Source organism: Coptis chinensis, chromosome 3 (assembly GCF_015680905.1).
Source record: "Coptis chinensis isolate HL-2020 chromosome 3, ASM1568090v1, whole genome shotgun sequence".
In the NCBI taxonomy this organism is placed as follows: domain Eukaryota; kingdom Viridiplantae; phylum Streptophyta; class Magnoliopsida; order Ranunculales; family Ranunculaceae; genus Coptis; species Coptis chinensis.
Genome location: NC_141458.1, coordinates 1,182,478 through 1,199,288, shown reverse-complemented (window position 1 = coordinate 1,199,288; position 16,811 = coordinate 1,182,478). Strand labels below are relative to the sequence as shown.

At 36.9% G+C, this 16,811-nt stretch overlaps 2 protein-coding genes across 19 annotated transcripts; both read left to right on the top strand.

The window, feature by feature from the left end:
* The first annotated feature begins 583 nt into the window (after positions 1–583).
* LOC147507087 (putative pentatricopeptide repeat-containing protein At1g17630) lies at positions 584–11,573 on the top strand. Of its 18 annotated transcripts, none has more exons than XM_086599819.1 (6): positions 584–1,671; positions 1,849–3,563; positions 3,653–3,734; positions 4,105–5,524; positions 9,014–9,071; positions 9,317–11,573. In XM_086599819.1, the coding sequence occupies exons 1-2, from the start codon at positions 792–794 to the stop codon at positions 3,150–3,152; spliced, it is 2,184 nt and encodes a 727-aa protein (XP_086455945.1). In that variant the 5' UTR covers positions 584–791; the 3' UTR covers positions 3,153–3,563; positions 3,653–3,734; positions 4,105–5,524; positions 9,014–9,071; positions 9,317–11,573. The 18 variants fall into 18 exon arrangements, with proteins under 18 accessions (XP_086455945.1, XP_086455929.1, XP_086455938.1 ...); XM_086599803.1 differs by having other exon boundaries at positions 584–3,563; positions 4,105–4,262; positions 5,245–5,524; XM_086599812.1 differs by having other exon boundaries at positions 584–3,563; positions 4,105–4,262; positions 11,133–11,573.
* A 287-nt stretch (positions 11,574–11,860) lies between these two features.
* LOC147507086 (Metallo-hydrolase/oxidoreductase superfamily protein) lies at positions 11,861–16,373 on the top strand. The gene is made up of 12 exons (XM_086599820.1): positions 11,861–12,096; positions 12,724–12,851; positions 12,995–13,107; positions 13,212–13,253; positions 13,508–13,563; positions 13,655–13,731; positions 14,304–14,423; positions 14,852–14,928; positions 15,039–15,102; positions 15,251–15,301; positions 15,387–15,435; positions 15,953–16,373. Exons 1-12 carry the CDS (start codon positions 11,910–11,912, stop codon positions 16,069–16,071), a joined length of 1,083 nt encoding a protein of 360 aa, XP_086455946.1. The 5' UTR covers positions 11,861–11,909; the 3' UTR covers positions 16,072–16,373.
* The last annotated feature ends 438 nt before the right edge of the window (positions 16,374–16,811 follow it).

The following is a 16,811-nucleotide window of genomic DNA, read 5'->3' as shown; positions in this document are numbered from 1 at the left end:
GTCACCTAAATTGATTGCTAAATTGATTGTCGCTAGCTCATATATGAATATGATTGTTGATGGCAGTTGATGTCTCACATTCTTTAGGACGTATCTGAAAAAGTCCGTTCTACCAGTACGGATGGGATTGTCCCATGCAATATGTATCTTTCATTGCCTTGTCAAAAATGATCATCTACCAAGTACCAACTAGGAAACTACCATCACCACCTACTTTAATTCAAGGCCCAAAATATTGCCGATATATATTGTTTTTTGGTACACTGATATTGATATATCTGATATATATCCACTTAATATTGAATCTTTTTTTTCGATATATATTGGAATTTCTAATATAACGATATATATCGACCGATATATACGATATAAATTGTTGATTTTGACCGATATTGTTGATTTTAACCAAATATTGTTGACTTTGATCGATATATTGACGATATTTTTAATATAATCGACGATATTTCCGATATATCAACATACAAAACAAAATTTTGACTAGTCAACAAAAAAAAATATTTCCGATATATTTGATATATATCGGATATATTTGATATATATCGGTTTTTTTACACCAAAATATTCACCGAATTCGATATTTTGGGCCTTGCTTCAATTAAGCTCCATCGTTTGTCGAGCCCATTGGGCCAAAGCCCAATCCAAATAGCCCTAACAAAAGATACCGGCATAATCACGAGATTTCAACTACTATATAAACATACCTTTGATTTCATTCCCGCCAGAAAAACCATTTAATTTACAGTTAAACGCTCTCCTTCCCTTCATGCTTCATGCTTCATGCTTCTCCAAGCCGTGTCCTCATTTCTCTACCACCACATATTCTTCATCACCGCCACTTGTTTCCATCTCACTTCATTCGCACCATCACTTCAAACCAAGAAACAAACACTCTTGACCATTTACTTCAAACTTGTTCCACTATTCACCAATGCAAACAAACCCACACTCAAATCATCCAAACTGGAAACATTTCATCTGGGTTTCTATCTGCGCGTCTTATTTCAGTTTACGCGCAGTTTAATCTACTCCACGACGCGCAAAATGTGTTTAAACACATGCCCATTGAGTCTAAATATAATATTTTGCTGTGGAACTCGATATTGAGAGCTAATGTATATCATGGGCATTTTGAAAACGTTTTGAAAATTTATGGTGAAATGAGAAATCTTGGTTTTTTTCCTGATGGGTTTAGTTATCCACTTGTTATAAGAGCATGTGGTTCATTGGGTAGTTTAGAGTTGTGTAAGATTGTTCATTGTCGTGTTGTTGTTTCAGGGTTTGGATATAATCTTCATGTTGGTAATGAAGTAGTTGGTATGTATGGTAAGATTGGATGTATGGAGTTATCTGTGAAAGTGTTTGATAGAATGCCTAGTAGAACTCATATATCTTGGAATACTGTTATTTCGGGGTTTTCGCAGAATTATGATTGCGAGGGTGCTGTTAAGATTTATGAGAGAATGAAATTGGAAGGGTTTGAACCTACTCTTGTGACTTGGACGTCGCTGTCATCATCCCATGCTCGATGTGGGCAGCATGAGAAAGCTATGCAGTTTTTTCTTGAGATGAGGAGGAAAGGAATTGGGGCAACTGCTGAGGCAGTTGCGGTTGGTTTATCTGTTTGTGCAGATGTCGGTGCAGTATCAAAAGGTAAGGAGATTCATGGTTATGTAATAAGTGCTGGTTTTCATGATTACATTTTTGTAAATAATTCACTAATCTCGATGTATGGCAAGCACAAATTTATAAATGAAGCGAAGAGTTTGTTTTCCGACATCAAGATAAAGAGCTTAGTTAGTTGGAATGCGTTGATGTCTTCTTTTGCAGAAGCTGATTTGTGTGATGAGGCTTTTGAGCTTTTCTCTCGGTTGGAAAAATCAGCACAATCGATGATGAGACCCAATGTTGTAAGTTGGAGCACAGTCATTGGGGCATTTGCAAATAAGGGGAGGACTGATGAATGTCTAGAACTCTTCCGTAAGATGCAATGTGTCAAGGTTGAGCCTAATGCAGTCACAATCACCAGCGTCCTATCAGTATGTGCGGAACTGGCAGCGTTGAACTTGGGCAGGGAAATCCATGGCCATGTGGTTAGGGGTAATATGGATAAGAACATATTGGTAGGGAATGGACTGATTCATATGTACACAAAGTGTGGTAATCTCAAAACTGGGCGTTTAGTATTTGATAGGATAAATGGCAAGGATTTAATCTCTTGGAACTCGATTATTACAGGGTTTGGGCTGCATGGACTTGGTGAGGATGCTCTAACCTGCTTTCATGAAATGATTAGAGCAGGAATGGAGCCAGACGGAATCACATTTGTCGGAGTTCTTTCCGCATGTAGCCATGCTGGGCTTGTCATTGAGGGGAAAAGACTGTTTGATCAGATGACCAGTGAGTATTTGATCACACCTCAGATAGAACACTATGCTTGTATTGTGGATCTTCTTGGGCGAGCTGGATTACTACAAGAAGCGAGCGAGATTGCAAAGATGATGCCATTTGAGTCGGATCCTTGTGTCTCAGGAGCTTTACTGAATTCATGCAGGATGTATAAAAACACAGAAGTGGCAGAACAAACTGCCTCACACATTTTTAACCTTAAATCAAATTCTACTGGGAGCTATATGTTGCTCTCAAATATCTATGCAGCAAACAAGAGATGGGAGGATTCTGCAAAGGTAAGAATGTTAGCAAAGACGAAAGGCTTAAAGAAGAACCCAGGTCGGAGTTGGATTGAAGTGAAGAAAAAGGTGTACACGTTCTCAGCTGGGAGCACCTTGCAACAGGGTCTGGAACAAGTCCATGAAATTCTTAGAGATTTATGTCTCAGAATGGAAATTGAAGGCTACATACCAGATAAGAGTTTTGTGTTGCAAGATGTGGGTGAAGAAGAGAAGAAGCAGATACTATATGGACATAGTGAGAAGCTAGCAATTGCATTTGGTCATGCTAATATCCCTACCGGCATGCCAATCCGAGTCATGAAAAACCTCCGTGTCTGTGGAGATTGCCATAACTGGACAAAGTTCTTCTCTAAGATGACTAATCGTCAAGTTATTGTTAGAGATGGTCGTCGATTCCATCATTTCATCGATGGAACTTGTTCTTGCAAAGATTATTGGTAGTTCTCTTTAGTCAAGTGAGCGGAGCAAACATTCTGGGCCGAGGGGAGGAGGGGGCCCAAAATGTGATTTGGTTGGTTTTTGTCTGTCTGTCCTCATTCTCACACAAACTTCTCCTAATTTCTCTGCACTCGTTCTCTCGCGCCAGGAACTCATTCCCTCTTTCTCTTTCTCTCGTGCCAGGAACTCATGCCTCTTCTCTTTCTCCTCACTCGATAACTCCTCTCTCTCAACTCCATAGTTTTTTTTTATTTCTCACTGGGAGAGTAATAATTTATTCTATGGTTTATTCAAAATAAATTTCTGATTGACATAGATACACACTCATATGCTATGAGTGTTTCACTGTCCAAGCCACTTTCAACTAAGCCACTTTCAACTACGCAAAGAGGAAGGCATGAAGTGAATAAGAAGGTTTGGCTTACATTATTTAATTATAACGATTGAATTTGGTTTACATTATTCAGTTTAAGGATTTATTGTTTACTTTTGTTGTAGTGTAGGCACCGTTCAAACTCTACATTGAAGTGAGGCAAGAAAATTTAAATATACAATCTACAAAAGTTTTGAAGGACTCCCAAGCTTGTAAGCTCTTCATAACTCCCAGGAATCTGTATGCACTTTTGTATGTTTGCGGGTTTTCAAATTGGGTTTACTTAAATTGTATCCCCCCCCCCCCTATAAAACTGGGTTTTTAAAAGCTTTTCCAAAGGATTTGTTTTTTCTATCATTACTTGTCCCTGTTTTTGTTTCTTTATATTTCTTAAAAAGTTGTATTCTTATTTTCTTATCGTTTTAAGTGATAAGTGTCTTCTTGGGAACGCTGGATTATGAAATTTATCCTTGATACTGTTATCTTTTTAGTACTATTTTTTGCTAACAAAAACTTTTCTTATACCAAAATCTAGAAACATATATATTATGTACTTTTTGTTTTTTATCTAATGGTTTTCAGAAAAAAGAAGAAGGAGAAGCTGTAAGTAACCAATGTCATTGTCGGAACGCTGGATTGTGACATTTGGTTTACAATTTATCAAAACAGTGATGGGCTGGTTTGGCCAATGCTTGTGCAACCTATATGCCTATTGCCTAAACTGGATTATTGGCACCCAGGTTCTTGCTTACTTTAGGATAAGAACTATTACTTTTGTGAGTTTTGCTTTAGCTTTTATGTAAGTTAAATTGACACGGAGACAAAGTGTCTGACACGGGAAAATAGAACATGAGGTATATCACACAATGTGTCTGGGTTGGACAAGTCAGGGGCGGCTAAAAAAAATTGAGGCCCTTTGATGCACCCAGGGTTCTTGGATGGTATGCTTACCTTAGGATAAGAACTATTTCATAGACTTTTACTGGTCAGGGAAATAGGTGGAGGCTTCTGATTTCCTAGCAAACACCCTGATCTGTTTGTAACTTTGGCCCACTTCTTTGCGCCATGTGTCATGTGTGGTAAGTTGGTATCAAATTTGTTTTCCTTGTTCTCTTTCTTCTGGTGAGAATAATATAATATCTTTTGTCCATTGATATTGCAAGGCTGTGAAGTCCTGTCTAGATATTAGTTAATGTGACTTTGACAGGGAATGTAAGTGTTAAAGGAGCCCGGCTTGAGCTAGCCGAGCTTGATCTAGCCATAATAAAATTGAGCTCGAGTAGCTCAACTTGTTGACCAATTCTAATTGGCAACACCATATTACAATATCTCACACATTAAGCAAACTACAGCTACATAGACGATGAACTATTTTAGAGTCCGAGGGGACCATTAGCAAGTGTGTGTTGCCTGAATGATCATGTTACGTCTCAGTAGATTGTTCGTGAAAGCATGTTGAGAATATATATTTGCGTCAGGGTACGTCATTTCATTTATGTAAGTATTCTTTTGACTTTTAACTGGTCTTTGACATTATACATAGATGATTGATGTCATCTAAAACTGTGTGAAATGAGGGATCATCATACCAAAATGATTAAGCTTGGGGTGATATCACATCTTTGTATCTGTGAGACTTGCTCAAACCAGAAAGTATTTATCAAATTTTGAAGATTTTTTATTTTATTTTGTTAAGTGTATTTTACACTTATGTCATTTCAGATGAATATAATAAATACTGGGCATGTGAGGTCATCTACAACTAGCTGCTTGAGGGATTATAATCCACTTGGTCGCATGTTCTAAGTGAATAAGTTCTCAGTATATTTTGTAACTGAATTTTAATAAGTGACTGTCAGACTTATCATGGTTTCATGCACGTTACATCTATGATGAAATTCATAATTTTTGAACCTATGGGATTGGCCGTGAGTTGGGCCGCGGTGCTGCCTGAGGGATCATCTCACATTTCAGTTTGCTGTTGTTGACAGAAAACGAAAAGGTTTGTTTTCATGATTTTTCAGTCATCCTTTTAAATTTGACTTTGAGTTTCATACGTCTCATTTCCGCGTGGTTTCATCCTCCATTTACATAGATGATGAAACTCTTTAGTTTTGACTTTTGAGGCTGTAGGATGACTGTGTCTACTGTGTGAGTGATCATCTATCGTTTCATGAGATTGTACGTTAGTGGTTATCTCACTCTTAAATGGTGCCTGGTGGCCTGTTAAAATCTGCTGTATTTGTATTTGTAAACTTTATAGTGGTTCGTACTCTAAGATTTCGTGGTCAGTTGATAATGTGTTATATGGAATCTGTTGAATTTGCGCTTGCCAGGTTTTTGCTTAGGCAATTAGGGGTCTTCTGAGTGACTTATATGTTGTTGGTGCATTTGCCAAGATTGGGTTGTTCAAGACGGCAAATATTATTTTTAGAGAGATGGGGGGTCAATGAATGGATGAGTAGAAGCAACATAAATTTGTCGACGGCAAATATTATAATTGACTTATATGTTGTTGGTGCATTGGTTGATGCATTTGCCAAGTTTGGGTTGCTCAAGACGGCAAATATTATTTTTAGAGAGATGGGTGGTCAATGAATGGATGAGTAGAAGCAACATTAATTTGTCGAGAGACAAGGGACTTGGTTAGGAACTTAGGATACATTATGATTATTATGTGGTTATTTAAATTATGATTCAAAGAGATTCAGTAGTTAAAAATCAGTTAAATGATGTTAAGGTTTTTGAAGCTAGAGTTTCTATACGATATAAGTCAGGGTTGTAGCTGCAGTAGAAAGACTTGCCAGAAAAAACCGGTTGGGTTTGTCTCACCAAGAGAAGCCCGACCCCCGCTTATTTCTTGATTTGTTACTGGCAATCGGCGTAGGAGGAGTGCCCCACTACCCCCCATGCAACAATGTAAAACTTTATACGAACTGTCGTTATCGGGGGCTATTGGGATTCTGTCACTATTGGGATTCAACTAGGGAAGCCTGACCCCGCTTATTTCTTGATGACCCCCGCTTATTTCTTGATTTGTTACCGGCAATCGGTGTAGAAGGAGTGCCCCACTACCCCCCATGCAACAATGTAAGACTTTATACGAACTGTCGCTATCGGGAGCTATCAGGATTTAGCATTTAGTCAGGGGGTTATCCTAGACGGTGGGGTGCATGTATGAGCACAATCCCTATTCTTTATCTATCTTGTACTTCTATTTAGGGAAGCTCAGGAAAAAGAAACCAAAGGACACTCCCCTGTAGGCTTTCTCTTATTATTATTAGATGAAAAAAAAATATGTTCATTATAAGCTTGTTTTGTTTTTATTTTTTATTTTTTTTATCGGTAAGCGAGATTTTTAGAGAGGTTCCTTACCCCTTATTATTAATAAAATAAAAATCTTGTTATATTATCACATAATGTTTACCCCCGAGCATCATCATAAATGATTTTCTTGACATCTTCAGAAAATGAGCTCGGGATTAACTCTATATAATTAACAGTAGAGATATTGCTAACTAAAGTATCGGCTAGTTTTTCAGTTTTCCTATACACATAAATAATATTAAAAAACTCATATGCTTCCTTCATGTGCTCATTAGTTCTTTTCATCTTCTCTGCTTGCTAAAGATGTTTGCTCTTCTTTGTGATAAATGCAACTATTGCCAAGGCATCAGTTTGTACTATAATTTTCTTGCTGCCATGTCTCGATGCCATGCCCATATCATGTGCCACTGCTCGCAGTTCAACTGACGAGCCATGACTTGCTGCTATACCCTTACCTTTGTCATTGCGTAGTGCTGCAGCCCAGCCACCCACTAATCCTTGTAGCGGCCCATTAGTGTGGACCCCCGTTTCTCCCTTTTCCCACTTACTGAGCTGGTTTTCCTTCTTCTTGAACTGAGCCTCTAAGTTCCAAGTTTCTTCTAGCTGTTGTGTACCCATCCATTTTATCTCGTCTTGCCACGAAATACCCAAAGATTTGTATCCCATTCTCTGCCAACGTGTACTCCATACTGCCTTTGAAACATTGCATGTATGAATAAGGTATTCTTCTGTTTCAGTCTCTCTCCAACTTAACCCACATAGATCATTTACTACTACCGTCCACCAAGTAATTGCCATCCTCCTGTTACATCCTATCTTTTTCATTAACAGAATTGCTTTGTTGCAACCCCTCATATTCCAGCAGGCGAGGTGTGTCAGATGTTGAAAACCCCTCATCTTCCAGCAAGCATAATCAATCATTTATGGATATGAGGGTGTATAAACTGCCTTGCTTTAGGTCCTTCATCACTGCTGCTGCTGCCCTTTGTATTCCTTGTCAGAGTTTCTCTGCTTCCTTATGTTCTTGGGTTCATGCCATCACTAATCACTGCATTCCTCCCTTCACTCTCATCAGCATCCATAAATAAGTGCCTAAATCTATTATTTCCATGTTGCAACAGTAGAAGTCTCTTTTTATCATTTTCCGCATCTTCCTTTGTTCACTCTAATGGCAAGGTTCCATCTGCAACACTACCACTTCCAGTGCTCTTGTTAGTTGTCACTTGAGTTCCTTCCTCATATGACTCATTATCCAAACTTCTGTTTCTATCTTTGGAGCTGTTTTTCCTTTTCGGAGATTGCCACCCTTTGTCTTCACGAACTGCATGCACTTCATGTATTTCTGGGTCAGTTTTCATAACTGCTTCAGTTGGTTTGCCCCTCCTAGGCTCTCCTCCTGACATTGTGTTTGTAGTTTCAGCTTTGCTTACTTTTTGAAGCCATACTTTCTTCATAGTCACTGCTGGAAATGGTTTTTTTGGGTAGTGTAGGTCCGTATGCCCAAAAAAAAACCTTGCAAGCACTGCAGCATGGTGGTTTCCAATTGTACTTGAAGGATACCTTGTATGCTCTTCTCTGATCTAACACAACAAGAATGTTTTCTGGATAAGGGCACGTTGCATCTATCTCTATACACATGCTTGCATATGTTGTTCTAGTCATATTCTCCATTAGTTGATCTGTAAACATCGGTATTCCTATAGCACTCCCCACCTAACTAAATCCATCCTTATTCTACATCTCCATTGGTAGGCCTTTCACTACAACCCAAATCGATATCGTTTTTAATTCTCTTGTTTCCGCCTCTACAAAGAGTTTCCAAGGACGTATCACAAAAAAATTGTTTGCAATATGAAACGATCCAATGTCGAGTACTACTTTACAATCGTCTTCTTTCTCAAACTTAAAAGTAAACATGGTGTCCCCATATGGTTTCATTGTGAAGTTCTTGAGGCCCCATGTTCTACTGACAACCTCCTTAACATACTTATAATTTAATCTTCTCCCCACGAAAGAACCAACCACCAACCACCAAATTTTCAAACTTTTTGTTATAAGCTGTGAACTGCGCACTTTTGACATGTATAATTGGCTTACCGTTCTCTATAGTTGGTGGTACATAACTCAGCTCTTCTCTTCCTGCTACTCTTTTATGTCCTTGCAGGTGCAATTTTTTTGTTCCAAGTCTTTATGTTTTATGGAAAACATTTAAGCCGCAAGAGGTATGTCTTCATTTGAATTTGTTCTAATCCCAATCTTAGAACAAATATTTAATTGGGCTCTAACTAACGTGATTGTCGAATGTAATGTCTTATAGTAATTCATGCATTCATTGTGTGTTATTATTATATATCTTAAGCAAAACATTTTTTTTTTAATTAATAAGTATTCATCATTTGCGAGTCCACTAGCCGTTTCCATTACAGTATATTCCCAAAGCTAACAATTATTTGTTTTATCCTTGCAGGATCAGTTCTGTTGGTCTTTTTTGGTTCTAAGTCTTTATGTTTCTTGGAAAAATTTGAATCGAAATAGATATGTCTTCATTCGAATTTGTTAATGATGTAAACCATTTGATAGTTATGGAACTTGAAAGTATATATTTAATATGTGTTTTCGGTAATGGCTTTGTATGAGGTGCTTGGATGATCTAGTATTACTCGATACATTTAAGTTCTTTGGTGTACTAAGTCCTAGTGTTGCAGTGATCTCATTTTTTAAACCGGTTATTTAACTGCTCTGGCATTCGTCGAGACGGTTAAGTAGTTAGGTTAATCAATGAGAAGTATATTGTTTTAAATTTTCAGGTTATGACAAATTTTATATTTATGAAATGTCAAAAATACAGAAGAGGTTGTTTAAATTTTTCTGAAAAGTCACGTACTTTAAGTTTACAATTGTTCGAGTTTTGAGGCGTTGGACTCAAAAGTATATATTTAATATGTGTTTTCAGTAATGACTTTGTACGAGGTGCTTGGATGATCTGACATTAGTGGAGACATTCAAGTTCTTTGGTGCACTAAGTCCCAGTGTTGCAGTGATCTCATTTTTTAAACCGGTTATTTAACTACTCTAGTATTCGTCGAGACGATTAAGTAGTTGGGTTAATCAATGAGAAATATATTGTTTTAAATTTTCAGATTATGATAGGTTTTATATTTATGAAATGTCAAAAATACATAGGAGACTGTCGAAATTTTTCTGAAAAGTCACCTACTTTAGATATATAATTGTTCGAGTTTTGGGGCGTTACAAGGTAACCATTATTTGTTTTGTCCTTGCAGGATCAATTCTATTGGTCTTTTTTGGTTCTAAGTTTTTAGGTTTTTTGGAAAAAATTGAGCCGAAAGAGATATGTCTTCATTCGAATTTGATTTGCTCCTTATTCAAATTTGTACAAATGATTGGGACTACTATATTGAGGTCGTGTTGAGTATTATCCGTTTACTAAACTTTTCCCTTAGTTAACTTCCCATGAGATAAAAGGAATAAAAACTCTAAGCAAACATAAAACTTTTTAATGGTCCAATTTGCCAAATGTGTAGGTATTACAATTGAACTGGTGGAAGAAGAGTTGCCACTCGTCCCTCTTTTTCTCGTCTCGATGTTTGAATACCCAATAGAAGTGGTGGAATGAGGTTTACTAGTATAAGTACACCGAATTGTTGTATGATGCTATGGTTAGGAACCAATCCCTACCCGTTGTTCTTTTAAAGTTTCAATTTTATGAAAATAATTTCTCTTACCTCATGAAATATATGATGGTTATGTTGTAAAAGATGTCAAGGGACAAGTAGCTTAGCTAGGGCAGTGTGTATATGTTGAGAGACAAGTAGCTAGCTCACTGTCTCTGGTGAATCCAGTTTATGAAGTGTTTGACAGGAGATTTTGTGTCTGAAGGTATTGTTTTTGGTTAAGATAGTGGTTTTATGAGCACTAATGGTACTTACTTTTATTTATTGTATTTGTCTTTTGGTGGGAAATGGTGTTTGTTGTATTTTGGGGGTTGTTTGTCTGCATTGTTTCATTTGTTTGTGTTTAAGAAGGAAATGATGCAAATAATGGTTTTGGATGTTGCAATATTTGCCAGACTTGCATTTATATTGTAATAATGATGCTTGTTGGTGACTCCTTGTGTGATTCTTAAGAAGAAAACATGTTGAAAAGTATTTGCTGTAGAATTCAATCAGTTGTCTCTTTTTGGATTTTGCCTCGTCATTCTTAATTTTACTTTTAGCTTCTATTGATATATGCACTTGTCTTTTATTATGTGACTAGTGCAGGAAAATGCATATTGATAGACCACAGGAGAATGCATATTGACAGATGCATACAAGCTTTCCAAAATATGCTCTGTGGGTTACTTCCTGTTATGATTGAGCTCATGCTCCTGATGTAAATGACCACCTGTTGTCAAGAGTGGAAAGAAGATATTTCAATGATAAATAGCTGAGAGCCATGCTCCTGGTTGTTCATGGGGGGAGTTCCAACACTTCTACGGTGGGCATATGCATAGGAGGAACTGAAAAGTTTGTTCCGTAAAAACTGTGATAAACCATAAGTCCATAACAGAGTTGACATGTTTTACTTTTTGTTATGCCAATTATCATTGGTCAATTAGACTACTATACGGAGGTTCATTCTATTATCAAAATGTTGTGATTGTAAATGTAAACATAGGTAGAATCAAATAGCAATACATTTGAGTAAACATTTTTTATTAATCCAAGAGTTTCAAGCACTTCTCCACTGAATCCACACACTTTAGCAACTGCACAATGTAAAACGCATTAAGGTTTTTTTCAATTGAACAAAAAATTATTGTAAAATATTTAACGAAAAACCTTTTACTCCGCTCACGCCCCCACTGCAATGCAGTATACTAGTATTTACTCCTCAAAACACGAAACATAGTCAACAGTATATATCAATATCTGTGGGCTCTATTGTGTCGGTATATTGTGAAATTTTCGATATATATTCTTCAAGCTGCTAGAAGCCTATTATTAATTGTCAACTCAATAATCATATTTTTTTTTGTACATTCTGATTGATATTCAATGGTTCCACTTCTGGGTGCAATTCGTTCGTTTTCCATTTATGCCCCTTCTTCGTTAGCTTCTTTTGCTCGTTTCAGAGGACTAAAATGGTCATCTACAACAACAACTTCTTTCTCCTCCTACCCTTCATTCCCAATTTGTAGACGCAGCAAAGGGTCTCTTTCTCTTCGACCTTCTTTCCATTCAAGTATGTTTTTTTATTCATGTTTTCTTGACTTGTTTTAAGGAATTGTGTTTGTGTTTACTTATTATAAGCCTCATTTTGACGACTTTTAATTAGCTGCAAAGTTTGAGTTGTCATTGTGAAGAATGTGGATGAGCCTATAATTCTGGTCAATAAATCCATGTGGTGATTAGCTTTCCATTATTTTGACACAATGGGATTGAGAAGTATTGGCTACTTCTTAATAATTTAAACACCAAATTCAAGGTTTGAGTTGTTAAATTCTTGGTCAAGTAACTATCTTTATACATGTTGGGCTTTTGGGTAGTATTGGTTGGTTCTTAACACAAGTACACGACTGTGCACACACTGTTATAATAATCGTATGAAGCTATAGCTTGGGTTTTTACTTTGATTGAAATGGATTCAGAGCAACAGTATTTATCTTTAAGTTCCAAAATAATCTGGTTCTACAATTTGTGTTGGTTTTATATTCAAATAATTTCGTATTCGGATGATATTCAAATAAATTTGATGACATAGTGGAAGGATGTCCTGTGGTTGACCAGTAAAAGAAACAAATAGTGATTAGCTTTATGTCAATTGAATCCATTTTCGTTCTATTGTGAATCTTTGCTCCAATGTAAACAGACTCTCTCAATGCGGATGACGAGGCACAAAAGCCAGTGGAGGAATCTGAGATTATCTTTATGGGCACAGGAACCAGTGAAGGTATCCCACGTGTGAGCTGCCTTACTAATCCCTTGAAGAAATGCGCGGTATGATTGTGGAGCTTCTGGTCATGAGTAATTTGTGATCGGTATACATTGAACTATGTTCCTATGCGTTTGGCTACAGTATTGTGCAGTTGCTTATTGCTGCTACCATATTTGTAATGCTTCCTCTTTGTTGGCTTCTACAGGTTTGCTCAAAAGCAGTAGAACCTGGTAATAAGAACAAGAGACTTAATACAAGCATACTTATTCGATATGCCAAGTCCTCTGAAAGATACAATATTCTTATAGATGCTGGAAAGTATGTACAAAACCGATACGTATTTTGGAAACAGTCCTTTTAGTATTTCATTCTTGTACCATATTGTCTGAACTCTGAATCTCCATTTCCATTTTATGGTGCAGGTTTTTCTATCATAGTGCTCTTCGATGGTTTCCGGAGTTTGGGTAAGGGTCCATTATGTTATATGCCTCTCACTACCTCCTGAACATTTTATGTATCTCAAATTGTTCTGGGTTTGTTCCCTGAATCAAAAGAAAGATATCTCTGGTCAGTAGCCCTTTAATCTTTTCCATGTTCACTTAGTGGTATATCTTTCTTGAATGCTTAGAAGGCACTCTTGTGAGTGGAAATCTGTGTTTCTTTGGTAGATACAGCATGATTGTTGATTCTACGTCTATTATTTTCATGTTTCTGTCAGGTTAAGAACAATTGATGCGGCTGTTATTACACATTCTCACGCTGATGCAATTGGAGGTGTGAAACTTTTTCAATATTAGTGAGATTAAAGTAACATCTGCTTCTAAAAAGCTCGTGCCAGTTAAAGATAATAATTGTTTTTGTGCAGGCCTTGATGATCTCCGTGATTGGACGAATAATGTTCATCCCACCATCCCAATTTATGTGGCAAATCGCGATTTTGAGGTCCTAAGGAAATTCTTTTTCATGTTAACACATAATACTAGTGTTTCGTTTCCTGTGCATCACTTTTATTCAACAATGACCAGATCAGGAGCCCTGACAGCTTTTTAAATCTTATTCTTCTTCAATAAAAAAGAAAGAAAGTGCTCCTGAAGATTATGTCACTTGAGCCACCAGCGAAATGTTTTTATTGGATGTTTTATAATGATACATATCCATTGGGAACATGACTTTAATTTGGGCATTTGGACCTTGTATTTTGATCAGAGACATTAGATGGGTAAGTACTTTTTAGAACGGCATCTTGGTTGGAACCTACTGGGTGATTATATTCATCCTCCATCAGGAGCACATGTTATTGAAAACAATTTCCATTGTAATTCTACCGTTGTTTATGTTATGACTACCTATTACCTTCATTAATCTTCCGAAATTGTTATGGACACCCCAATCTGATTTTTGCAAGTTACAAGTGTTGACGTGTTGTCGATCTAGCATGTATGAGATTATGTGCTCCTGAATTGAAGACTATTTCTCTGTCTGACAAGTTTATAATTGTTGGTGAATATTTTCAGGTGATGAAGAAGACTCATTATTATCTAGTAGATACAAGTGTAGTCACACCTGGTGCTGCAGTCTCTGCCTTGCAGTTTAATATCATAAAGGAGGAACCATTCATCATTAATGATCTCAAGGTCATTAACTCCCTAATCTCATTACAAAGTTGAATTTTCTTCAGATCTAGATTGTGATTTCAATGTGTATCATTTTGCTACCTCTAAAAAATAAAATGTTATATCTTAGAACTGTGCAACAGTTAATTTGGGTAAATCAAGTTCAATTGACTTTATCATAATTTGTTATTATAGGTGTGTAAAAAAATAGTTTTGTTTCATTTTAGAAACATTCTTCTGCAACATATGTTCTTAGACTGGGAAATCATATTCTGTTATAGCTATTCTAATATGGGAAGGCAGACTTTTATTCTTTTTCACAAAATCCAGGATATGAAATTATGGCTGTCAATCGAACTTATGGAGTTGTGAAATAAGGCTCACCCATATTTTCTCTTTTCTTTACAAATAGGTTCTGAATCTGAATTTGGTGTCGTATTTTGTTTCAGTTTACTCCTTTACCAGTATGGCATGGGCAAGGTTATCGTTCCCTTGGTTTTCGTTTTGGAAATGTTTGCTACATTAGGTAATTACCTTAGCTTTATTGGCCTCAGAAAATTTATTGTGGGTTTAGCTTGTATTCTCTTGAAAATTAATGAAGTTTTTTGAGTGAGTACAATCTATTTACGTGTGCAGCGACGCGAGTGAGATACCTGAAGAAACATATCCGCTCCTGAAGGACTGTGAATTACTAATTTTGGTTGCTTCTGTTTTCTTTTTTGTGTTTTATTTTATCCCCTAACTTACACTAGAATCCTGTTCTTTTAACACAGTTCTGTATACGAAAATGTGGGTCATATTCCATCAGACTTCTAATATGCATATTTTGTTACTCTAATTTTATTCAGGATGCGTTAAGACCAGATCGATCTTCATCAACGCATTTTGGGCTTCCCAAGGTAAAGGAGTTCTTAGATATCCCTAATTATTAATTAGTTTACTAGTGTTGGTTTCAAGCTTTGGTTATACTTACTTTTGTCACAGGCCCTGGAGGAAGTTAGGAAAATTCGACCAAGACGAACACTTTTCACTGGTATGTCTTGAGCCTCTTTTTCCAGTTATCTGTAGGGGGAAGACCACTTGGGCCCAATGGCACTACAATGACAGCCAAACTCTATAAAAGCCTCTTCTGAGCTCTACCTAGACGATAATAATGTTATGGCCTGTATGGTAAGAGCTGAGCGTTTGCAATGTTTGCCAAATGCCAACTATGTTTTGGGAAGTCTCCATTCACCCAATGCTGCTTTGCTGTTGTACTTTATGGCATTGAGTCCAAAACATCATCCAAAAAACTCATTTTTTATAAGAATGGGCATGGAGATCATTTCATCATGCTACTTTTGGGTGGGGGAGATCCACAAACTTGGTCTATTCTAGGTTACAACTTGCAACTGTTGCGAGACGCATTATTTCCATAACTATTGTCTCATGCTCTCCTTAGGCAGTATCCTGGTTAAAAATTTCATTGCTGCCTTGGTCTTGAAAGAGGTCAATTATGTTGCGGGTAAAGCTTTTATGCATAAACTAAGATGTCCTTTATTGGTATTTAGGTATGATGCATCTAATGGATCATGATAAAGTGAATGAAGGTCTTGCAAAGCTGAAGGACAGTGATGGCCTTGATATCGAATTGAGCTATGATGGCCTTCGTATACCTGTAAAGCTTTAGCTGCTTATATCAACTCAACTCGTAACGGGGCTATTATTTTCTCAATTGATGGAAGTCGTGAACAAGCCATTGAATATATTCTTTTGTTTATTAACAAAGTTATGAACTACAATGGGTCAAGCGAGTACCCAAAAGTTGGAGGGTAGAATCATTCAACAAAATTTTCTTCTCAATAATTTTTGTTGTTTTTGTAAACAATAATGGTGATCACAAATTGATCATCTTCTCGAACTTCATTTGTGTGTCATTCTGCTCCCCAACCCCTCCCTTCCATTTTTTATAAATGAACTTTTATCCTGTCATTCTGGCATTGATACCATTCTGACTGTGCTTGGAAAATATTGTTTTTTATTGGTGTTCAACTCTTCATAATTCACTTGTTTTCTGTAATCTGTAGTTGTGTCCTTCCTCACGCTGAAACCGACGTGGTCATCGACTCGAACTTGACTTCGAGTTTAATATTGGGCTTAAGCTTGACTCGGCTCAACTCATTTTACACTACGAGCTCAAGTTCAGTTATGCTTTATTGAACACGAATTCGAGCTCAGACTCCAAGAGACGTGTATAAAACATGGGGAGCGGTATAAATGGGACTAGCACCCTTTTGGAAAAAATAAATAAAACAATAATAGTTATTTCTTATATGTTCTTTTACACCTCATATGCCCATAGTTTTACGGTATCGGGTTGTCTCGAGATCTCATATTCCACGGCAAGCAGTTGCCACGAGATCGCATAAT

Excerpts from the sequence above, each read along its gene's own strand:
- LOC147507087 (XM_086599816.1), top strand. The coding sequence starts at position 792 with ATGCTTCATGCTTCTCCAAGCCGTGTCCTCATTTCTCTACCACCACAT.
- LOC147507086 (XM_086599820.1), top strand. The coding sequence starts at position 11,910 with ATGGTTCCACTTCTGGGTGCAATTCGTTCGTTTTCCATTTATGCCCCT. Across the intron at positions 12,852-12,994 it reads ATCCCTTGAAGAAATGCGCG|GTTTGCTCAAAAGCAGTAGA; the intron begins GTATGATTGTGG and ends TGGCTTCTACAG. Across the intron at positions 15,302-15,386 it reads CGCATTTTGGGCTTCCCAAG|GCCCTGGAGGAAGTTAGGAA; the intron begins GTAAAGGAGTTC and ends CTTTTGTCACAG.